Below are 25,304 nucleotides of genomic sequence, written 5' to 3' on the forward strand. Positions count from 1 at the left end.
AGACAAAAATTATAGTTCACTTCTGCACATTTTTTTCTTTCTTAATGACATTCTTAAGTCCTTGCCAGAATAATCCACAACACAAGAAATACATTATGGATGTCTTCTGGACCTCTTCGATCTTAAAATAGAAAGCTGTTAAAGCTGAGTGTAGTTAAAGGCAATAATTTAGCACTGAAATTCATTTTCACATGAGACTAGGAGGAGGAGGAGGAGGAGGAGGAGGAGGAGGAGGAGGGAGTCCCTTATTTGTCTCTAAAAATGATGTCTTGCTTGAGGCTGGGAAGCAGTGCTGGCTGTAGTATTCTCACATGGGTTTTACTGCATGGATTTACACTGCAGTGAATTACTTAAGGAGCAAAAAGGTTGATAAGAACTGAAGGAAATGGGGTTCTTTCAATGAATACTTAAAGGTTGCTGGATAGTTTGCTTAGTATTATGCTAAATGAAAAGAATGTGGGCTGAGATGACCTTCGGTAAGTGGAAATAAATGTCAGTTAACATCTTGATATTAGAAGTATTAAAGTGCAGAAAACAATGAGCAAATTGCAGAATGCTGTTTTAATTATGGCTTCATAGTAATGCATAAGTTGAGCGCTGTGCAGCCTATCATTTTCTTTCTTTGTGCTATTCTTAAACGCCCTTGGTATTTAATTCAAACAAGAACAAAATGTTCAGGTTGAGAAAAGTTTGCGCTCTACTTTCTGGTTAGAATGAGGATCAGCTTCTGTTAATAATCCTCGACAACTGCAGCACCGCCAGTTAACCATCTGCCTCTTTTCTCCACATTCCCAGGGAGCAAGGGAGGACAACAATGCGATGATGCCAGTGCACATCATTAGTCGGTGAAGTGATCAACAAAACACAATCATATGAGCGCCGGAACAAAAAGACTGAACAGCGTGGGCAGCTCTGCCTTCATAGACAGTCAGTGGGAGCCAGTGAGCAGTTTGAAGGCCTGATTTGTCAGTAAATATCAATCAAACGCAGACAAACACAAGATGTAAAGCAAAAGAGCATGAACACATTTCACAGCTGACTTGGCAGGTCTGTAGGATTAATTGAGTTGGAGTTAGTTAGACTTTGAGGGCCCCCGTGTGAGGGAGTTGAGCAATTATGGGGACTGAAATTTTTTTTGGTTGCTGTAATCCGGCTTTTTTCATCCTAAAACACAAGTGTAATACACACACGAGCTTCAAAACAAGATACTCGCACATCCACACAAGGAGAAACACACTTCCGTCCACTCTTTTCCCTTCAAACACTCAGATTTGTTTTTGCCCGCTCAGTTCTTTAAGTCATTAACTGGCATCCTCCTATCTCTCTCTTTCTCCCTCCACCTCTCCCTGTTTTTCCCTCCATACCGCCTCTCTCCCCCTGCGGTTCCTGTCACTTGTTCACAGACGAGTGGCCATTACATCGCCATGACCTAAATGTGTCACATCCCTCCCACTATGACTCTCTCTCTCTCTCTCTTTCCTCCTCCTACTCCTCCTTTTCTCCCTCGCTTATTTCTCTGCCTGTCTGTCTGGGCATCTATCAAATTTTTTTTTCTTCCTTTTTTTTTCTGTCGCTTCCCAATATTCACATACTTTGAGAGGGGGAAACGCTTTTGCTCTCTTTTATGCAAATGTTGACCCGGCTCACGATCTTAAGCAGCTCTACTGCATGTATGTCTATACAACTCTCTTCATGACAGATAATAAGTGCAAATGTTGCCTCACTACAAATCCGCAAATCCTTTGATACAATAGAGTCTCTTTCTTACTACTTCATCCCTTCCTGACCTGTTTGCCCTCATTTCCTACAGCACTCTTCATCAAACACAGCTGTGTATCAGAGCGACAGCAGCTCGTCTCTGTATTGATCCAGACGCTTCGTATCTCAGGAAATAGAAAAAGAAGTGAACTTGTAGGAAGAAGCGATTGGCCTGAGAGTTGACAAATTATCGTCATTCTTATGGAATCAATTATAAAACAAAATCTCTCTCTGCGGCATTTTTCACGCTACTGTAAAAGACCTCCATATTTTTGATCTTTCTGACTTCGTAGTTTTGAAGTGATTAGAAAGTAGAGTAGAGTAACTATTTCTTTTATTTTAAATTTTAGCTTAAAGTGGCATCAGTAATAATGCAGGTAACAGTGTCAGTATCACAAGGGGTTTAAAGACAATATATAACACTACCAAAGCAAACTGAAAAAGATAACCATGACACCAGTGGATAAAAGTGAAGTACAATCAAGTTTAAATGGACAAATTTCCAATGTGTTAAAATTAGTTTGAACTGAAGTTTACTTGTGGCAGCCCCTGGCCCACATTTGTGGCAGCTGTGAACACAGCTGTGTGATGTCTTGTTAGTTTGATTGGAGTTTTGTAAAATAGAATAAAAACATTGGTGTTACTCCACCAAGCGGAGCTTCAGACGATAAACATTTAATAGCAGAGTGTTATAGAGGCAGCACATGTAAAGAACAGAGCCAATGAAAAAGACATTATCTAGTTTCATTATTAGAAGAGTACGAGCCAGTGTTTTTGGAGCCTGTCACTCTTTTTTTAATACGTCTCTCACACGTCACCTCAATTTATACAAGTCCATTACTAAATTGCTGGAGGACTTTGCTACTACATGTGGAAAATTGAATGGACATGATGCAGAGATTATCCACCTCTACATGAGTCAGGAGATCACATGTCCTCAGACTTACCCAAGCAGGCAGATCCATTGAGGTTCTGCTCGTAGCCTTCGTCACAGACACATCCTCCCACTGGAACCATCCATTCGCCTTCAGCGTTGCAGTGCATACGAGGGGGTGGGCCTCCCTGCGCTTTACTGTTGGGGACACATGTCCCGCTCACGGGGACTAAGGCGGTCGGCTCGGCTCCTGAGGGGGTCGGCGGGTAAGATGCCAAGTAGAGGCTGGTGGCCGGACAGCGACGGTAAAAGATCGAGACACCCATAAGGGAAACACAAGCTCCACTGTCGACGATTGCCAAGACAAATCTGAGATGAAAGTTAAATGTAAATATAGATGTATGTATGTAAATTGAGTAAGATTATGGCCTTGATACATGAACTATAAAACATAGAACAGTGATAAATACCCGTTGCGTGTGAGCGGGGCAAAGCTGCGTGTCTTGATGTTGATTCGTTTGTATCTGTTTGGTTGATACTGGTGAGGTGAACTGGGCTCTACTTTGGAGAAACTTTTATCAGCTGCGATGGTGTCAACCTTCACCCAGCCCTCCCTGGTGTCCTTCTCTCCGGTGGATGGCTGCAGGTAGTACAGAAGACATTGGAGGGAGGGATCATGGAAAAAGAAAAAGATGAAAAACAAGCTGTGTTATTCCAAGGAATATATATAATGTGAAATAGATTCATGAGAGGAGTAAAAGTTGACTGTGATGTATGCAAGGCCCAGCAGGGGATCGTGCTCAAGTCCCTGCAAAGACTCTCAGCGCTGCGGTGCTTCCTGCTCTCCTGTGATTCTCCTCTGATTCCTCATCAGGGTTTCATTTGCATTTTTAAACAGCATCTCACATCCCTAAGGAAGAAGTGTGTTCATCTATACAAATACCGCAACCCATCCTCCCCTTACTTCTCTCTCTCCGTGGCTGCGACTGCACATGTGGCTCAGGCCTCAGTAGCTCAAAGTGTCCCAGAAAAAGGAAAGTTAAAACTAAACACATTAATAAGTAACACATCTGTGGGCAGTCAGTGTCAGTGACTTAAAGCATGTTAACTGCTTCACTGATAACATATGAGGTTTTCAAAAATGTCCTCCATAAGATTAAAATGCAACTGATTTCAGAAGCACGTCTTTGCCCTCATTTATGTTCTTATCAGCAACCCCGATGATTATGTAATTAATCAAAGTTAGATTAATTCATCTAATCTCATCTCAAGAAGAATCATTTTTCTTTGTTTTAATGCTTCATGATTATCTCAAGGCTGCTTGGTGAAAAAGCAGAATAATGAAATAAACATGAATCCTTAAATAAAAATTAAATTCAGTTGTAATCACATGCACCTTAATTAAAGCGTCTTAGCTGCTAAACATTTACAGTTTTAATTCATCATGTGTTTAAGTTATAGCGAATCTGACTAAAATAAAGTATACTTTATGTTTATATATAAATGTAGTTGCATGTTAGAAATTGTAATTCAGAGTTAGAAGTACTCATCTGGTTAAAAGAAAACTGATGATGCTAACTTGAGCAGCTTAGTGACGGCGTTAGCGCCACCTGTTATTTAAAGGGGCTATATGTAACTTTCAAAAATACTGCGTTTGTAGCGACACCGCATGGCCATTAGGCGAATTGCATCAGTAACCTGTTGCTCGCTCTCCCTCGCGTACTCGTCGTACGTGCTCGTACGTACACAAACGAGCATCATCGTCGGCCACGAAACACTGGATATTTACTGACATAATGTTTACAGAGGAGGTAAGTGGACGTGAGGAGGACGTTGAGAACGTGCATAAAATGTCACTTCCTGGAGCTTTTGAAGAAAATACGACCCTGGGAAAAATTTTAAACAGGCAACACAGATAGACAGTGAACATCTACTTTTTCACATCAGTTAACCATTCGCTTATTAATGGGCGATAGAAAACTATTTATACATTTAAAAACTCACATATAGCCCCTTTAAAGCAGATAAAGCTGATAAAGGATTTTAACAGTTTTAAAATAGTATCCAGTAAATGTATTGTACTTATACAGTCTTTATCTAGTCTGTGTGTCACAGAAGGTGGGAAATACAAGATAGTTAAAATTACATTCATCTGTTAGCTTGATAAGTTAGCAATGCAGCTGTTAGCAACATCTCCGTCAGCTACTGGGTGTAAATATCTACTTAAACCTGCTCTTTAATCTAAAGGAGGGAAATATAAGCTAGTTCTAATTAACATTGTCTGTTAGCTAGTTCAGTTAGCAATGCGCTTGTTAGAAGTAAATATTAGCTCTGACCAACTCTCTCATCTACTGTGGTGATTTATTAGCATGCTTACTGTATTTTTGCCAGGAGGCTAGTTTCAGAGCAAGTGTAAGTGACATCACAGTCAATTACTCAAGGAAAATATTTTCTAAAACCTTAATTCATGGAAGAAATAGTTTGAGTAGCGCTAGACATTTTTATTTCCATGTTTTAACACTTTTTACTGAAACTAGAGCAGGTTTAATGGTTGCAGGAATCCTTCACTGGACACTTAACCAACACTTATATTTTAAATGTATATGTTTATTTATTATCAAGGTTGAGAGTGTGTTAAACTCAAACTATATATGTTTAAACTATATGGCAGGTAAGTTGCAATGAGTAGTTGTATGAGTACTTAAACTAGTAATGTCTTGAGCACAGCCTCATTCATTTGGATTGTCTTATCACAACGTTTCGCTGGTGAAACTCAAACCTGTACGATGATGATGATGCTACATGCTTTACACAAATAGTCCATGTCGGCACATCCTGTGATGTTGGCGCTCACCTCAGCTACCCAGGTCCTCTCCAGCTCTCTCTGAGAGTCGGCCTGTTTGTAGTACAGTGTGAGTGTCTCTCGGCAGGAGGGAGACGGTGATCGCAGGCTGGCACAGTCACGCACCGAGAAACGCAATGTGACAAACACCCGTGGAGCAGAGTGGCGGTACAGGAAGGGCGTGGCCAGCCAGTTGTCCTGCTGACGGGGATTTTGGTTGACATTGCAGACCTCGAAGGTTCGTATGAGCTTCCCTCTGTCGTCCAAGACACTGACCTCATCCCACTGATAAACACAGACACATGATATTTTTTACTGCGTGTAATAGTTGAAGACGTTTACTCTTAAGCAAAGAGCTCCGAGAACAAACTGATTAAACTGTAAAAAAGGTAAACGAGGTCATCATTAGTGTGGGATCAAACAGTCAACATAACACTGCATCCATTTCATCTTTATCCTCAGCTCGATAGGGAAATAGAAAAACAGAGTACTTTTTTGTAATATAACACACACACACACACACACACACACACACACACACACTATGATTGCACTCACGACTGAAAGCAGTTCTTCAGTGACCCCAGTAATGTAGGTCCTCTCTGCGTCCTTGTTATTCACAACTGTTTAATTAGGTAGTCCATGATTACACCAGTTGTTAATTAAACCACTTGAACCTTCTATTCAGATCACAACACATTTCAAGACAAACCTGCAATGATCCAGATACTGCAGAGGAACAAAAGGTTTTTTTTTACTTCTACTGGTTTTTAGATAAATCAAATCTTTTTAAATGTGTGTCCCAATGGAGATCAATCGAATCTTGATTCTGGTGCAAAAGTCTATATGCATGTTAGCAACCCTGTGAGGTGTGTGCATTGAGCAAATTGCATACTTATGTCAGCAGTCAGCAAACATCGATAACATGCTGCTGTTTACCAGCATCAATGCTTACCATGTTCAGTGTCTCAGTTTAGCTTGTTAGCATTTTGAGATTTAAATTCCACTTGGTTTACAGGGATTTTGTCATAAACAAGCCTCTGGGAAAAAATAATCCCATCAATCTCTCTCTCTCTGAGAGTTTGTGTGTGTATTTGTGTGTGTGTGTGTGTGTGTGTGTGTGTGTGTGTGTGTGTGTGTGTGTGTGTGTGTGTGTGTGTGTGTGTGTGTGATCTCTAGTGTGGCTGTATGTGTTTCGATATATTTTTATTATCTTAATGTTTTTTTTGTTTGATTGCTATGTGGTATGTCTGATGTACGTTGGGTGCATGTTGTATTGATTTCTTTATCTTATTCATGATTGTGGAAATGATTGTTAATTCCTGTATTCCTGTGTTTCAACCCCCAATAGAAAAATCATACAGCAACTATTATGTTTTATGAGACATATTTGGTCCATTTTTTTCATTTGCATTTGCAATGACTCATTGTTCACATGTGACGGTGGTGAACACTCTTTTGTCTCACTTGAAGAAACTGTTATGTAATGAAACAAGCAGATTGATCCATAATTAAGGAAATCTTCATTGTAGATGCGCATAAGGATTTGGAGACGAGTTGTACCTTCATGGAGGGAGAAAATGGGAGCAGCACAAAGACACGACTGTGAATAAGACTGTCACTTGAGTCAAAATGTAAATGTGTGGCAGGGTTTAGTTTCACCGATTATACAGTACGGAGCCTCTGAGGATGAAAAGGCTCTGATTTAAGCCTGTGTAGCCCTGAGTGACAAGCAGGGCCTTTTCTGTTGTAACACAGAGGAATTACGTATTCAGCCTCATCATAATTATTCTAATGCAACAATGGCAAGAGGACAAAGGTCCCGACACCCTATCAGGGTCCTTACAGCATGTGTCTGTGTTTGTGTATGTTCTCGGCATGCTCATGTCTCTTTCTCTGTGTGTTTCTGACAGCCAGAATCAAGACCAAAAAAAAAGAAATCTTAGTAGCATCACACATGAGAGAGTGCATTCATATCTGGTCCAATTGGAATAATAATAAGATCAGTGTGCAGATACAACGAGTCTGAGCTGCTGTCAGTCTAATGGAGTGAAAGGACAGTTTTTCGCTCCCCCAGGCTGTGATTCCCTCTCTGTCATACGTGAGAACAAGTGAGGGAGATGGAGGGGACAACAGGGAGCACATGGTGGGACGGAGGGATGCAGATGGCACGAAAAAATCGGGTAAATAGTCAGCAAAGAGTGTATTTGTGTGTGTTTTTGTGTGTGACAGAGTGAGGTGGCTGCAGAAAAAGCCGGATGATGAGGACTTTGTCGCCGCTGGACACTGTTTTGTGGCTTTGCGTGCAGTTTGCTTCCGTTTTCTTTTTGTTTTTTTCCGACCCCAAACTTCAAACTACTCCCGTCATGCCCCTCCTTTAACGCTCATTTCTCTATTTTCTCTCCCTCTCTAATGAAGAAAGAGGGCAGATTGGGGGGAAGGAAGGAGGGATGAAGCATTGGTAGGAAGGAAGGAAGAGGACAAAAACAGGGACGACTCATCTTCATGATTTAATTTGAACTGAAATGCCAGAGAGCCAGAGAGCAATCTCTCCAGTGACAGAGGGCAGGGAGGGGCAGGGCCTTCGACACACACACACACACACACACACACACACACACACACACACACACACACACACACACACACACACACACACACACACACGCACACACACACACACACACACACACACATACGCACACACACACACATATCTGGAGAAGCTGAGAAAGGCACGCACAGACACCCCAAGACATATGCATGCACACACACACACACACACACACACACACACACACACACACACACACACACACACACACACACACACACACACACACACACAGACACAAGGCAAACACAATGGAAGAATAGCAAATGGAATCAAGGGAAGGAGGGGAAAAAGCAGCAGACTCCAGTAGAATTCTGCTGGTTTGACACCGAGGGGAAATCCAAGGGAGCAAAGGGGAGATAGAGTTGGGGGATAAAAGACAGAATATGAAGCAGAGACCCAGTGGCACTGGGTCTGTGAAGGGCAAAGGAAAGAAAGATTAAAAGAGGGAGAGAGAGAGAGGCAGAGACAAAGGAGCAGAGGAGCTTCTTGTCAGTACATTAAAGAGACGGGATAGACGATGAGAGAGCATGAAGAAGCAGGAAGAGAGCGCAGAAAAGGAATATCCAGAGAGCCTCCAGCAAGAGAAAAAGATGGAATGTGAAGAGAAAAGTGAGGAAGGAGTTAAAAAAAAGAAGACGCACGCGCACACACACACACACGCCTGCGCACACACACACACACACACACACACACACATTTTCTTTTCTCCCCCTCTCGTGGTCTGTCTTTCTACTTCTCTCAGCTTGTTGCCTTGGGTCAAATAACCATATCTCCATCTCAGAAGCACTTCTCATCCAGGGACCATAATATGAAAAGGAAAAGAAATCATGCAAATGCTTGACTTGCTTTGGCACACACACACACACACACACACACACACACACACACACAAACACACACACTCTGACACACACACTGACACACATGGATGGCCTCTCGTTAGCAGCGGCCATCATGGTTCACAAATTTCCTTGCACACACACGAGGCCTTGATTAATCATACATCATGTTTGATTATGGGCCGACACTGGAGGCCAGCTGTGGTGATAATGACGCAGAAAGAGAAAGCTAAGTGTAAAGTGAGATAAAAGGCTTCATGAGTGTGCGCATTTGTTTGCCAGATGTTGGTTGAAGACAACTGTTTGTTTCCCCCCTACTTGTTCAGCAGCCAACGTACAGCAATGAAACTCTGATAATAACTTGTTATAATAGTTGGATTCCTTTTAAAACCAAAGTTAGTGGTGGAGTATTCAGATTCTTTACCAAAGAAAGAAGGAAAGAAATACCACAGTAGGAAAAGACTGTGCAAAAGTGCCTCACTGCAAACCTTTGTGAAAATTATGTCGATATTGCCAGCAAAATATTTGGAGTACCAGAAGTAAAATGTGCCAAATGGGTCAATATTTATGGAGCGTTAATCTGTATGAAGATTTCTCTTGTGAATGCAGAATCTGAAGTCTGTTGGCCAGTGAAAAGATCTTTGGTGTCAGAAACATTCTGGTTACTGTTTGCAGTCTGAAAATATTGTCCACTTTTTCTGAAGACACAGGAGAAAAAAAATACAATCCTGGATCTCACCTGCCATCATTTGGTAACAAAAAGAAATGTATTAAATCACTGTTAAGTCTTTTTAAAGAAAATACAAAAAAAATAAAATTGCGCCTTTTGCCTTTATTGATAGGACAGCTGAAGAAATACAGAAAATGTTGGGAGGAGGCAGTGGGGTAAACATGCATCAAAGTGCCGAGGCATGGAGTGGAACCTGCTACCAATGCATCCTCGACTATCCTCTGTATAAGGGGCGCCTGCTCTACAGACTGAGCTAAACCAGTGCACCCAGAAAGAAGGAAGTCTTCACCTGAAATCCTTTATCTCCAACCGCTTGCTACACTGGAAGCCCTGAGAGGTTGTCTGTCAATCCAAGAGGTACGTCACTTTCAGCTGATAGCAGATTGGTTCAGAGATTGCAGCTGTACTGACTGTATGTGATGATTGATTGTATTATTGAAGTTTAAAGCTTGGCTCACTTTAAAGTACTTTAAGAAGAAGAAGAAGAATACTTTATTAATCATCGGGGGGGGACATGCACTAATGAGGAGATTCAGGAGTGAGGGGGCTGCACATAGACGAGTGCCTTTAACAGTTTGGAGTTCGGATCCTTGCACAAGGGAACCTCGGCAGCACCCAGGAAGTGCAGTGGCAGCTCTCCAGCAACCAGTCCCAATTTGCATACTTTGATCCGTACCGGGACCCTCTGGTTCCCAACCTTTCTCAAGACTGAGCTACTATTGCTCCCCTGTTACAAGTAACAGTAGTTGGTAGTTTAATGTAGAGAAAAGCGTCATGTTCTACAAGACCGTCATTGTTTTGTGTGAATTACATATCCTTAGAAAGTCCTGTTTTCATGATTTCAGAGAAGAAAGCCTGAATAAGGAGGATTTAAATATGTTGTCTGAAGAAGCAGGTGACTTAACTTTACTTATTTACTAAAGAAGGACTTTGGAGACACGTGGTGTCAAATTGGACATGAAATGGATGAAAACGTTGTGAATTTAAAAGAAGCTACACATAAATTTGAATTACCCAATTCATTAAATGTGTACTAAATTACAGTATATATATATATATATATACTATAGCACTACAGTAAATGTACTGAGTTACATTCCCTCACTGTTAAAAAGCCATCATGTCTGAATGTATTATTTTCGCTAGCAGTGACTCTACATATATATCTTAGAGGTTTTGTTTTCATTGTCCATGTATGGATGGAGTCTCAGAAAAATATGTTTTTTTTCAGTAGAGTATCTGATGAAGGAATTTCCTCCACAGAAACATGTACGAGTAGTGACCTACAGTTTCTACAGTTTTTCACATAGTTTGACTGATTATCTCAACGATGGTGACAATGAAGACTGTATGTATGTGTGTGTGTGTGTGTGTGTGTGTGTGTGTGTGTGTGTGTATGTGTGTGTGTGTGTGTGTGTGTGTGTGTGTGTGTGGGGTGTGTGTGTGTGTGTGTGTGTGTGGGGTGTGTGTGTGTGTGTGTGTGTGTGTGTGTGTGTGTGTGTGTGTGTGGGGTGTGTGTGTGTGTAATTATGAGCCATATTAGAACTGAGCCACAATCACTCACAGATGAATGAATTTAACTGACCCAGGAGTTGACCCTGGCACAGTCACGCAAATATAGACACACATATACTTGCCCTCACACACACACACACACACACACACACACACACACACACACACACACACACACACACACACACACACACACACATACATACAGACACATATTTGCACAGCTCAAGGCGATGCGACATCTTCAATAAAAAGCAGCTCAAGAATAGGAGGTCTGTGGGTCAATCACTGTAATCTCCGCCCAGATGCAGACACACAGCAGAGGCTAACCGAAAAAATAAAACATTTTAACCCTCATGGTTGTCTTTTAGGTGAGGTGAGACATTGCTCATTGTCTTTGGCACCTGCGAAAAAGTTCCTCCAATCAATGTCCAATCCATAACTAAGCAAAAAAAAAGAGCTTCACGCTGAGATCAGAAATTTTCTGCATACTGTGATTTTCTGCAATGCTGAGTTTTCCAGGAAAATTAAACCCAGAAGATTTCATGGAAGGATGGTGTTTATTTCAGCCACTGTTTTCATGCAAAAGAAAGCCACTCGATGTATTGTACTGGCTCTAACCAGACTTTAAGAGCTCGTGTGAGCAGGAAACAAAATGTTCACAGAGCAGAGTATAGAGACACAATAAATGTGTTTTTGTGTTTTGACAACCCGGTTAGGAAATAGATAAGATGCTCATGTTTGTGTTTCATTATCTATCATTTGGGTTAATTATGATTGGCTGAGAAGCACAGAGAGGATACTTTTCATGTGCAAGTGAATTTTTAAATATATAGTATGTGTAATTAAAGTTGAATGATACATACAGGAACTTCATCCATAATTAACCCATTACACAGATATACTCATTATCATCATCTGACTAAATCTCTACTACAGCTTCCTTAAAGGCTTTATATGCGATTTTATTGATTGTTATTTTCAGAGGATATACTTGATTTCTATTACATTTAAGTGTGAAAAATTGATAAAGCCTTTAACCTTTAGTGGAAGTTTAGTCAGAGGGTTGCATCAGTAAGACATTTCCATGGTGGGGTAACCATTTCAGATCATGTTATGGTTTCACATTATTACAGTAAACTGAGTTACACAATAATCGTTATTATTCTTTTTTAGAACCACCCTGATAGGAATGGAAACGTGTTTGTTTGGTGCAGCAAATTATAGATATGAACTTTTACAAAACATAGCTCTTGATAAACTCAGACGCACAAATGAACATTTAATTAAAAAAAAAAAAAAGTCATACCATGAATGGTGATAAATGTATACCTGTGCAACTCTTTTAATTAATGAATTCTTTATTTTAGAGCAGAAATACCAAACATTTTATGGTTCTAGCTCTGAAAATGTGACCCTTGATTCCTTTTTGTTTTTGTGAATAACAAACAAAAAGGGTTTTTGACTGTTGGTCAGACAAAGAAATAGAAATGTAGGGGCGCACTGGTAGCCTAGTGGTTAGTCCTCCTTTACTGCAAGTCATTCCCCACTCTCTCTCTCTCTCTCTCCCCCCAGTTCCTGACTCTTTCCACTGTCCAATCTCTAAAAAAATAAAGGCATGAAAAGCCCCCAAAAAAAACCCTTTAAAATAATGATAATGATAAAAAGAAATGTAAACACATCAACTTGGGCTACAGGAACTGGTGCAAAGTATTACACAATATTATTTTCTCACCTCTGAGGACCAATCCATGTAATCAATAAATAATGAGCTTACAATAATGTTCAGTTGCAGCCCCAAAACAAAGCTAACAATTAATAGAATACCAGCAAAGTTTGTGTAAAGAAATGTGCTTGTTTCCCTGTGTTTAAACCTTCATTACAGTTTCACCACAAAGCCCAAACAAAACACAGTGAGGATAACTTTTTACCTTAAACCTCATGTAACAACATGTGTTCAGCCCATTTGATTGGCCTCCCAACAAGAACCCTTTATAGCTCCGACAGCTGTGAAGCACATTGAGTTTGGAGACTCACCCCTGTGTCTGGATAGGTGGTCCAGCCCAGCTCGGAGGTAGACTCTGTTGTGTCCAGCAGCATCACTGAGAGGAGAGACACAGAGAAGGTGAGAAAAACCGACAAACAAGATGAGCCGCTTTCAGTTAAATGCTATTGATTCCTACTGGAGAATTTAAACATGAACAGAGTGAGTGGTTTAAACAAGAAGTGGCTGTGAAACAGGATTTCTAATCATGAGACACTCTCTCAAGGTGTGAATCACAGACTCATTCTGTGACGCCGTGACGAGCTAAAACAAATGTAGAAGTTGAAATCGAGATTACGATTAAAAAAAAAACACAAGGAGTTGGAGGTCTGTCTAGTGTCGGTGGAACAGGTCCAGGTTTTGTCTACGTTTCTCTTTGATTCCCCCCCCATGCAATAAAATGATGGAGGGCTCCAGCTGTGTGCATCTGTCAAACCCAATTACCCACTCTGAGTCATGAAGCGTTCTGGCACAACTTTCTAGTTTTAGAAAAACAGATTAAACTGATTGACCTGATGGGGGCACTGTGATTAAAGGTCACATTTTTTCATGTTTTAAAAGGCCATAACAGTCACTGTCACATGTTGTCTAAACTCAGCAAACTCATGTGTATTTCAGTCTGGCACCATCTCCATGTTATGTCCAGTGCTGGCTTTACTTTTGTTTTGGCTTTTAACGCACACATTTGCTCATTTCAAATGATGTGGAGTAAAAGCACAAGGACAGCGTATGAGTTTTATGATGGAGTGTTATTTCGCATAATTTGCTTTTAGGTTTAAGTGCTTTAAAAAGCAAGCTGGCAAAGATATGACACACACACACACACACACACACACACACACACACACACACACAAACACACACACAGGGTGACTTTAATGCTGAGTGCTGCGTGCTGACACATGGCAGCTTCCCACACAAAACTGAAGCCCTTGAATTTTCCATTAGTATTCCTAACAGTGGTGGCTGCTGTTTCTTCGGTCTGGCACGGTTCCGGTGCATTTCTGTTGAGGAGACTCTGACATAAAGCACGCCAAAGTTTGCCGCGCACACATAGGTAAAAAAAAAATACAACTTCAGGTTTAGGATACTTTCTCAGATGGAGCTGTGGTCGAAAAAAAGCACATTTTCTGATTTCAACAAACACAATGCTAAACAGCTAAAGCGCATTAGGCACAAATGCATGCAGGCATCCGCCTTTGTTTACGAAAATAAATAATTCCTCTCTTTTTTGCCATACAATTTTTATACTTTGGTTTCCATTTCATGTCACACAATGGTTCATGGGAGAGAAAAGGAGGCTCGTTTTCTCTCTTTGACAACTGCACAAAAAGCGACAGAGACACATTATCCACACAATCATCACACACACAGGAGAATGGGATTTGAAAAGGTATCCTGTCTCACTGGTGACTGGGCTCATTTTTTATTTCTCAGGTGGAAAAGCCTGTGCACACACACTGAATCCCTCCGCCTGTCTCAAATCAAACAAATAATAGGATACTGGTATCATTCATGGCTTGTATTCATCCTGCAGCTCCCTGTTCTCGCACAGTGCTCTAAATAGATTTTTTTTAAGGATTATACTCACAGATGGAGACCCTGCAAATCTGTCCCTCCAATCCTTCGTGTCCCTCTTTTTCACCCCCCCCCCCCCCCCCCCCCCCCCCCCCCCCGTCTGTCTATCTCTTTCACCCACTGTCTGTCTGTCAATCTAAGTAAATTCACACATTTTCCATGAACGTGCTAAAGGATTAGGAGTGATATGCATTGTATCAGTAAAAAGAATATAAACTGACTGTGACAGCAAAGGATTATGGGCAACCACAGGCCTCAGAATAGTTTTTAGTGAGGCGAATGTCTGGACAGACTGGCGGCTTGAATCTCAGAGCACAGCACTAAACAACATTTAGCTTAGTGCTGTGCTCCTGGTGGATTAATGTGGGGTCTTTAGGAATAACATAACAGAGAGTACAGACTAGACCTGTTTTTCTAAAGTGTTTTGAGGTAACATTTGTTATGAATTAGTGCAATACAAATCCAGATAAGATTCATTGATTGATCAAAATCAGCCATAGTCAGAGAGCTAAATCCAGCAGGCCAGGATATTTAAATCCTTTCAGAAGAATAATGATTTTCCATTAGTGACACATTGTTGCTGCTTTGTTTGATGATGCAACAGAAGACGCACTCAGATGACAGCTTATTAGGGGAAAAGTAGTGCAACACAACTGCAATACTCCTTCAACAAAGTTACAATGTTTTTTATGTTAATTTTTTGTTCGAGATGTTCCCATACTACTGTTGACTGTATTGTACTGAGCGATCTTTGTCGACTTAACGATTAAACGTTGTCACCCTCGCTAGACGGCACCAGAATTACTGGTCAGTGTGAAAAATTATTATTGTTTTTTTAATATATAAGCAGGTGGCATCTAGTAGTGGCAACAGCCAATTTAGCAATATATTTATCTATAAAGTAGAGATAAAGTTGTATGTAGGCTGTTAGGTTAGACTGACATATAGTATCAAAAGCATGTAGAAATTCACTTATAAGGAGGACTGAAGGCTGGTTGTGCTAGCACTGCTAACGTAAGCCAAACTCTACAAACCAATGTTTGATGACATTGTTACCCAGATTAAGATTTGCTTTGAGTCAACTACAATACATTGTGCTCAATACTGACTGTTTCCAGAGCATTGTCTTTCCTTTAAAGGAGTCTACTAGAGTCTGAGTTTCAATTTCACTTAAACCAACTGGGAAAGAAGTCAGTAGGATTGATCCCTATCCTTGCTGTATATTCCTTTTAGGTACAAATTCTGAAACCTAGACTTGATCACTGGTCAATACTGAAGACCCCTCAGATACTATAGCTGATTGAAACAAATTATACAAAGTATTGTTGGAAAGCCTTGATTGCTGACATTTCATAAACTTTGAACAAGAATAAACTCTCTGCTATCAGAGTATACTTTTAAAAACACATTGACGACACGACAGCTCCAAACGAGTGAAGACAAAACATCGGAGCTCCCACTACTTATGTCTGCACTGTAGGTCATGAGTTCGCTTCCTCTGTTTTATCTACAAAATCAAATGTTTTTCTCACATTTCTGTCATTTTATTTAGTTGATACGGTGCCTTGTTGGAAGCTAATAAAAGCAGTAAAGCACCATGACTGATAGCTCTGTTGGTTAATGTCGCTCCTGCAGCTTTCTTTAGCGTAGAGGAGGAATGGCGAGAGAAAAAGCGATGAATGTTTGGATACCCGTTAGTGTCCTCTTCAAACCGACACGAGGAATCTGTTCTGCTGTGGACTGTGGTGATCTGAGGGATCTTTCTTTGGCAAGTTAAATGTGTGTTTTGGTTATGCAGACGGGGCTGGGCATCAATTCTGTTGCATACCCGCAGATCTTTACTATGCAAACTATGGCTGCAAATGTGCAATATCTACGCTATCATCAGGGGTATTTTGGTTCATTCTAGTACAACTGGAGGGGGTACAACTTAATCCATCTTGTCAATACCTACAGTAGCACCAAACTTGTTCGTTTTTGTCACACAGTAATAAACCTGAAACCAGTTGATCACTACCTTGCTGTTTTAGGCAGTATCAGAGGTTGGGGTGACAAATAATTACAGTGTGACAACATCGAAACAGCCTGTTGGTTACTTTCAAAGTTGTGTGTCGCTTGTTACGTCTTTTTTGAACATAACAATCATTTATGTTAACATGTGACACGCTATTCTGACCCAATTAATCGAAAGCCTGTTTATATCAGACAAGAACACACATAGACAAATCGTGCCATGTGCCATTCCAAATTCAATTAACCCTCTGCTCCGGGGCAGATTCATGCATAAATAAAATATAAATTATATATAGCCAACTATTTAGACATGAATATTTATGCCTCTACTGTTTAACTTCTTGCAGCCATGAGGGAGCGTGGGGTCCTCACATTGCCTCTGCTTTCCCCTCGACAAACCTGTACACGAGGATTACATGGAGGGGTGTTCAAAGAGCTTCATGCATGTCTCATTGCGTGACATTAGCATGTTGAATAATTCACCACGACATCCTCAGAGAAGAAGCATTGAGTGCGGAGTTACACACGTCTTCCAAGGATTAGCTCCAACAGGACGGGATTTTGTGTGTGTGTGTGTGTGTGTGTGTGTGTGTGCGTGCGTGCGTGCGTGTGTGTGTGTGTGTGTTCATGCGCGCGACAAAGTTGAACAAAAGACATGGAGCACTGTTTGCTGCCAGGTCCACTAGGCGGTTAAAAGCCCCTTTATTTAACTCTGAGACGACAGCATCTCTGTTACTGGTCCATCTACAGGCTCGACACACTCAAAGTTTGTCCCTGACAGTTTGGAGAAGTGCTGAGTCTGCAATCTGGACCTGAGTGCTGTTAATGCACGCCGTCCCTCACGTCCTCCTGCTCCTCTTTGGTTTTTTTTACTCACTCTATCTCTCAATACCTTACCTCCATCCTGTCCCTTGTCCCTCTCTGAGTGTGTGTATTATTCATCTAAAAAAGTGACATCTCTGTATGTTGAATAAGGACATACTCTGCTCCATTATTGATGCCAGATCTGCTGTTTGTTTGGAAAAGAGCTTTGGAAGTAAAAGGGGGAGACAAAGGAAGAAAAGGGCAGGGTGATGACAGAGGAATGAGAGGAGGATGATGGGATTGTGTTTGTGCATATGAATGTGCTCTTTTCTTGAAATGGCGTGGGTGTAGATGCTCTTTTCTGTTGTGCAGAGGTGACCTGCATTAGTTCCCGGCTGTCCCCTCTGCCACTCGAGTCTTTCACTTCAGCTGAGTGACCCTCTCTCCGCTCTCTCTCCGCTCTCACTCTCTCTCTCTGCCTGACACTTTGCCTCTCTGTGGCCATGCATGCGTTGACACTCTCCAGCGCTAAGTGTAGTGCCGTTGTTCATGTCGCGCCTCTTTGACACCACATGTAGGCTTCTTTACCAGCCGATGGAGCCTCCGCTGACACTCAGCAAAGGATTCATGTGTTAATATTAACGTAGGCTGGAGGTACGTGAGTGTGTGAGCGTGTAATACACCTTAACACCAGAGTAAATGCACCTGCAAAGAGTGCAAAGCAGCAGAGCTCGCAAGGTAACAAAAGTATCATGCACACACATTTTCACAGAAAAATTCCCACAGTGTCTGCAAGCGTTTCCAGCAGCGGTTGAGCTGTGTTTTTGTCTTTTGTCCACTCAAATCCGCCCTTTCTTTATACGCTCCAGATTCTCCCGCCCACAGACAGTCAGTCAAGGACAGGCCTCCACCAAACCATCATTACAAACAACCACAGCGAGAGAGTGATACGCCAAGACACAGAGGGAGCAAGAGGAGGGGGAGGAGGAGGAGGAGGAGGGCAGAGCAGTGAGGAAGGAGGGGGATTAACGCGATTCCAGAAATAAGCATGCACATGTCAAAGGGAGTTATCAAAAGATTCTCGGAAAGTTGAGCTGAATGAAAGTGCAGCTGCAACAAACACTACTTAAGCCAAGTTAGATGACAGGCAGCAACAGGCACAGGTAGGAGGACACTGACTCTTCTTTGATCACAAGGCATGCAAAAAAAAAAAAGAAGATTGGTTAGGTTGTCGTCACGGGGATAGTTATGGATACTACATCTTAAACTGGTCTGAAAAAATTTTGTGGAAAAATTCTTCACTTAATGCAGAGTCAGGCCGATGTAAATATGAAAGTGGTTTGTATTTTGTGTTGTCTGACCTTGTTGTCCAAATCAACTAAACTCGAAGGCAAAGGGAAAGTCCAAATGTCACAGAGACGGAGAGACTCCAAATCTTTTAAGGAAAAATTGGATTCGATTTGGTGGAATCCAACTTAAAACCCTCACTTAAACTTCCCTTTGAAGGACAGCAAAACTAAAAAAAAAAACCACAAAAGGCCTCCTCTAGAGCCAGTATTTTGTTTGTCCTTTCTGGGCTACTGTAGAAACATGGTGAACTCTAAAACAGGGGATGCCCTCTCTCTGTGAATATAAAGAGATCATTAAAAAGAAAAGAGTAAAAGAAACCACAATTGTTTTCACAGGAGATTATGTACTCATGGAAGCATACCTATAATACATGTTTCATTTCTGCCAAAAGATCCCTCTCATCTCCCACTCTTATCGTTTAAATGTGGGGAAAACCCAAATAATGCACTTTTAAGTCGTTCTTGGACTGCATCCCTGATGTTGCACTTATTTGTGTACAGAAAGGTGAGATAAATCGTTCACACCTTTGCATCATGCCTGGCCAATCATGCTGTGAAGTTGGTGTGAAGTCAGACTGCTTGTTTTGAAGGTTACAGTAGCTACATCAATCTGGAAGTTAATGTGGAGAAATGGGGTTTAAGGAGCCGTTTAATCTTCAATGAGAAGTTCTGATGGAAGATACTGACATCCTAAACTGAGGAGATAAATACCACTGTCAATGTTTGTTGGCTAAACAGGAAGCTCAGAATCAGATTTATTGGCCAGGTATGCTTACACACACAAGGAATTTAACTTCGGTGAACTGTGCTCTCTTATGTACAAGTACAACATTAAATATCAACAATAAACAAGAAAAGACTAATATTTACATCATGACTAAATATTAAACAGTGCAGTGGTGAATAGTGCAAAATATGCTGAAGTAACATGATAAGCTATGACCTAAAAACAGGTTAGCTTAGCATAGTTACTACGACAGAGGGACTACATACACTGTTGTTCTAATCTGTCATAAAAAGAAACCAAAAAAAAGGTTACTATTCCATATTTCTTGATTGAACAACTTAAGTGCATATATATCAGGGAGTTTTAAAGAGCTGGTTTCCTTTCTATTTCCAGCTCACATGCTAAGCTAAGCTAATGCCTCTTTCAGTGGCTTTATTATAACCCATAGTCTTGACTGTGGAATTGCTCTTGTCATCTGCAAGAATGGAAATATGCGTAGTTCCAAAAATGTGGAGCCAGTCATTTACCCTATTAAGGTATTGCTACACTTGCCACGTCTTTGATCAGAGGAAACATTTATTCAGAACAGTTTTGACACATTGTGGATGAAAGACTTAGACATAACAGCGACTGGATTTGTCATAAAAGAAGCAGTCTTGGCAGATGTAATGAGACTGACCCAATAAATGTGAAGGCCAAAAATCTTGTGGAGAAATAATCCTCAATGGTGCTACAGCAGAGCAGTGTGTTCCTCCCTCTGCTTAATTGTTCACTGGAGGAAAATAATGTGTGCAGAGTGGAAATATGGAGAATAGAAACGCTGCTTCTAAGCAGCATTAAGTAGTGCATTCAAAGAAATGAAGAATTACCATCAAAGACAGACCCTGGCTCAAGAACAATGTCAACAGCAACTCCACCCGCCGCAGACATGAAGGCAGGAGGAATGTACAATCTGAGAAGAGATCAGTTTTCTGCACTATCATTGAGTTATTTCTAAATACTAAGCCTTCAACAATCAAACTCTCCTCCTGTTCAGTCGCTGCCAACACGCAAACTGCCAAGTGCGGCTTTAATATGAAATGTAACCCTGCTAACTACATTCCACTGTGTCACAGCAGACCATACCACACTTCATCTTTCACCTACATTTTTTCTCTAACTTACTGCCTGTCTCCACAGGCGCATTATCTGCGACGCTATCCGCCATGACGCTGACTCAAAACAGAGAGTCTTGGCTCACAGCGGCTGCAGGGCCTCAACCTCTTGTATCACAAACGGCAGATTTGTGATTTTGATTCATTTGAGGAAAAGTGGCCTAATGACATGACTTTGCTGTCAACAGCCACTGGAAATTATGTTTCTTTTGAAAATCACATGAGAAAACGCTGCTAAAAATAACTTCTGGTCACAGTTAAGTGTTGTCGTGTCAGTAATGGGGATGCTTCCTCCACTTCCCTCAGGAACATTATCTCTCTCTCTCTCTGTAGCTCCGTGCACATGCAGGCTGAAGGGATATAACAGGAAGCTTTTCAGGGCTGTTAGTGGCATCCATCCTGCTGTGACAAGCATGGGTTTTGTTTTCTTATCACACTTTCTCTAATTTATCTTGTCCTGAAAGGGCGGATTATTACACCCAGGATAAGGACGATAATCTGCCTAATTCATACCCAGTTAGAGCCAAATACCAGTGGGGACGGGAAAGATGGCCCACATGACCTAAACGTGAGAACGTTGGCCCCAAGTTTATACAGCCTGGTGTCAGATAACCAGAGGTCAAAGAATTTCAGGTTCAGCACTACAATAGCAATGTTCTTTTGCCAGAAAACTGGCCGAAAAATGAAGTTTGATTAAACTATTAAGTACCTGATGAACAAAAGTTTGCCAAACTTGATCTGAGGACAAGTCTTTTCATTATATGTTGTGTCCACCAGAGAGCACCGACAGGTTGATATTGCAACTGTAAGATGTCAAGCTTTTTTAGATTTCCTTTTTTCACAATTATTGTGCCAAGCATGACTTTTGCCACTGAGAAACAAGTTAAATAATATAAAGTTAAAAAAGAGAAACTCATTACAGTAAATCTTTCACAAACCACTGGTTTAATCAAAACACTGTATTTTATTAATAAGATTATTGTGTAGGATTTAAATCTCAAAAGTAAGTATACCTGTCAGATGAATTATGAATAGTTAAAGCACGATTTCATCCTTTTTGATTGTACTTAGACACTTCTCATGAATAGTCATCACTTGAGGATTTTATACAGAGAAAGTCAATCTTTATAGTACGGGTGGGAATTACAGGGTAACTCAAATATGATACCCAATACGTGTCCCACAATAATGATAATATCCTGATACAGTGGTCTTGAGATAATTGATATATTGCAAGACAAACATAATGAAATATCCTGATATCTGATTCACTGAAGAATATAAATTCCCATGGAAAGGTATGTGTATTAAATTATGTATTTGCTGCAATTTGGTGTCAGTTCCACCTCTTATGCTTAATCTCTTAACTTCCCTGTCTTCATTTTTTTAGCCCGCTGTCATCTTTTTTTTGCCAATTAACTTTCATTTATGTTACCCTCGTTCATAAGTACCACCATGAGGAGTCTCCAAGTGGTGAGACGTTCAATTGGCACGGTTCAATTTGACGAGTTGGCCTGGAAGTGTTTTTGGAGCACATTTTTTTAAATTCAATTATCGATATTTGGCACCAGTGATTCTATAATGCTATCACAGCATTTAGGATGATAATATATTGTGAGTCTACTACCCCCACTCTAGACTACAGTTGGTTACAGCTTGCCTCTTTTGGTTGAAATCAGGTTGAATATTATTTTCCAGGTTGTGACATCATTTCCACCAATGATACATGGTTCATTTCTGAACATGCATAACTCAGTGAGCATCCGCTCATCCGTGACGAGAATAGCTGGAGGGGCATCAGGTGTGCCTCCTGCACAGACCTCCACTTCAGTCAGCGTGTGTTCATCCAAAGAGAACACACAATCCTCGACCAAGATCCGACAATGTCAGAGCCAGCCATGAGGCGTCACAGCAACGCCGCACATCAACAATGCATGTGGGGGCGAACTTGTCAACACTCACACAGGCAGCATGTGAGGGTGATGAATCAAACCCCCCTGTCATTCTTCTTCTTCAAGCTTTGGCATTTGTCTGCATGTAAAAAGGCAGAAAAACTATCTTTTGACACTCTGAACTGCAACAAATGATGGCTTTAAATCGGTCTTTTTTTAGGGTTTAAGATGTGAAAAAAGACAATAATAGGAGTTATTAAAGGTGTGCTCACCGACAGCAGACAATAAACAATAAAAAAAAAACAGAAATTAAACACTCAGCTAACCTGACGGTCCAGAAAAACAAGTAATCTGCGGTGATCAAAGCCGAGGCAGACAACAAAATCCCTCCTATGTGACATAACTAGATGTTTCAATTCATGTGGATTTGTATGGACTTCTATGCTTTTGGGTTAATACTGTATTACAGGAGCTCTATTTCAATTACACAAACAGAGTCAGTAGGCCAGTAACACTGTGCAGCCTCCCTCTCTGTCGCTCTGTCTCATCTCAGTCCAGGCCATCTGTTTCAGACGCAGCCCTAATAATGAGGCATGAGGAGGACATATATGTTACCTCTGTAAAAGACTGTACTGACACACACACACACACACACTCACACAGACACACACACACACACACCTCGCTAGTAAACTAAAGCCAAAGGGAGATGAGCGTGAACAGGTGCAGCTCTTTCAATATGCTGCAGCCGGATCCTTTGGAAGTAATTGCGTGCTGACTCCTGGAACCCTCTAAAGTGTTGGGGACAGGATGTGGGAGCAGGAGCTATGTATAGGCAGACGCTTAAGCATGCATGCACCTATAAGAACACACAAGTGTATCTAGAGACACACACACACACAGACACACATATGCACTATGAGCCATCAACTTATCACCAGGTTTCTCAAGTCAGCCCACAATGATCCAGAATAACATTTCCCGGAGAGTATCAATAACAAAAATACTTTTTTAAGAGATATAATATTTAGAGATTTCCCAACCACATGTCTCCTGAGTATCGGCAAATATCGACTGACCATATGATACTAGCGTGATCAGAAAAATAAACGTAATGTTGGTGGAAAACACTGATGCTTCTAGATTTTTAAAACATTATACTCGGTGCTTTCCCCGCAATGCTCGTGTGCATTTTAGGAAGTATTGGAAGCAGACCAAAGCTTGTATCGTTACCAGTATCAATACTGACGTTGGTGTCAGTGTCAGATCAACTCCAGGAGTAGTTCCACTCATAGAGAAAGAGTCAAGAGCACAGGGATGGAGACACTTACATTTAAGAGACACTGATACCAGCACTGGAGAAAGAGCGGGTGTGTGAGTCCCTGGCTTGTCACATCCGTGAGATCATGAGTGACATGAGGGCCAGAGGGGTTGCCAAATAAATAGGCAAAGAGAAAAGGGTTATGCAACTTATTATTCATTTGTCTCAGGCTTTATTTCCATATTCTTTTGTTTGCAAGAGCTTGTTAGGCCGCAGCACGCACCTGGCACTTCCAAGCCAACAAAGTCCCGTATGAAGTGCAGCACACAAGCATCACAAACACACACACACACACACACACACACACACACACACACACACACAAAGACGCACTCAAACACAACATAAAGAACACAAATCAAACACAAACACAAGGCTGGTAGAAAGGTGGTAAATATTCAGAGATCCCAAGCTGGAGGTGCAGCCTGCAAAAGTTTGGAGCAAATCTGAGTTTTTGAAGGTGTTCCTGCTGCCTTTATAAGCCACAGATTCTCACATTATTTAGTGTCCAGCATTCCCAGAGAAGCCACATTCTTAGAGAGCTTTTACAGAAGCATACCAAGAGTCCATCCTTGACTTTGTGGGCTCATTACAGGCACATGATGTGACGGGAGCGCTGTGCAAACTCTCCATCCCACTCATACCTCAAACAACACATCGCACACACACACACACACACACACACACACAGTCCTAGTGTTAAATGTGAATAGTAAAAAGTTTCGTCTTACCGTCCTCAGCTGAATTAGGCTGGAAACACAGACAGAGAGACAGAAAGACACTCCACATCTCCACTACAGAATGACACTGACAGAGAGACAGAGGGAGGGAGAGAGCATGAAAAGAGGGAGATAGAGTGAGTGTGTGTGAACGAGCTGGAGAGAGAGGGAGAGGGGGGCGAGAGAGGGGGTGGAGTCTGTTTGCTCCCTTTATGAGAGAGAGAGAGAGAGAGGGAGGAGGAGAGAGGATGGGGGTGGATGAATGAATGGATGAGGGAAGGAGAAAAATATTTACAGAGCAGCACATACAACAAGTACACTGCCAACCGAGGAAGTAAACATAACACTGTTGTCACAGCAACGGGAGAGAGGAAGAAATCAGGAGAGTGAGAGTAGGAGAGTGGGAGAAAGATTTTCTTTTTTATTTGAGAAAAACAAAGAGAGATAGAAGGCAACATTGATTCAACAAGACAAGAGTGACAGAAGGAGAAGGAGGTGGAAACATTAATAAACAAGTGTGCCTTGTGT

At 41.3% G+C, this 25,304-nt stretch overlaps 1 protein-coding gene across 1 annotated transcript in view; it reads right to left on the reverse strand.

Moving 5' to 3' along the window:
- ephb6 (eph receptor B6) overlaps window positions 1-24,943 on the reverse strand; it is a 43,132-nt gene extending 18,189 nt beyond the window's left edge. The window contains exons 1-5 of the mRNA XM_061049210.1: window positions 24,789-24,943; window positions 13,213-13,277; window positions 5,487-5,759; window positions 3,103-3,272; window positions 2,706-3,001 (exon numbers count right to left, since the gene is read on the reverse strand). Coding sequence (XP_060905193.1) covers window positions 2,706-3,001; window positions 3,103-3,272; window positions 5,487-5,759; window positions 13,213-13,277; window positions 24,789-24,846 — 862 coding nt within the window. The 5' untranslated portion in view covers window positions 24,847-24,943. The remainder of the gene's footprint in view (window positions 1-2,705; window positions 3,002-3,102; window positions 3,273-5,486; window positions 5,760-13,212; window positions 13,278-24,788) is intronic.
- Between the last annotated feature and the right edge of the window lie 361 nt (window positions 24,944-25,304).

This window comes from Labrus mixtus, chromosome 11 (genome assembly GCF_963584025.1).
Source record: "Labrus mixtus chromosome 11, fLabMix1.1, whole genome shotgun sequence".
Classification (NCBI taxonomy): domain Eukaryota; kingdom Metazoa; phylum Chordata; class Actinopteri; order Labriformes; family Labridae; genus Labrus; species Labrus mixtus.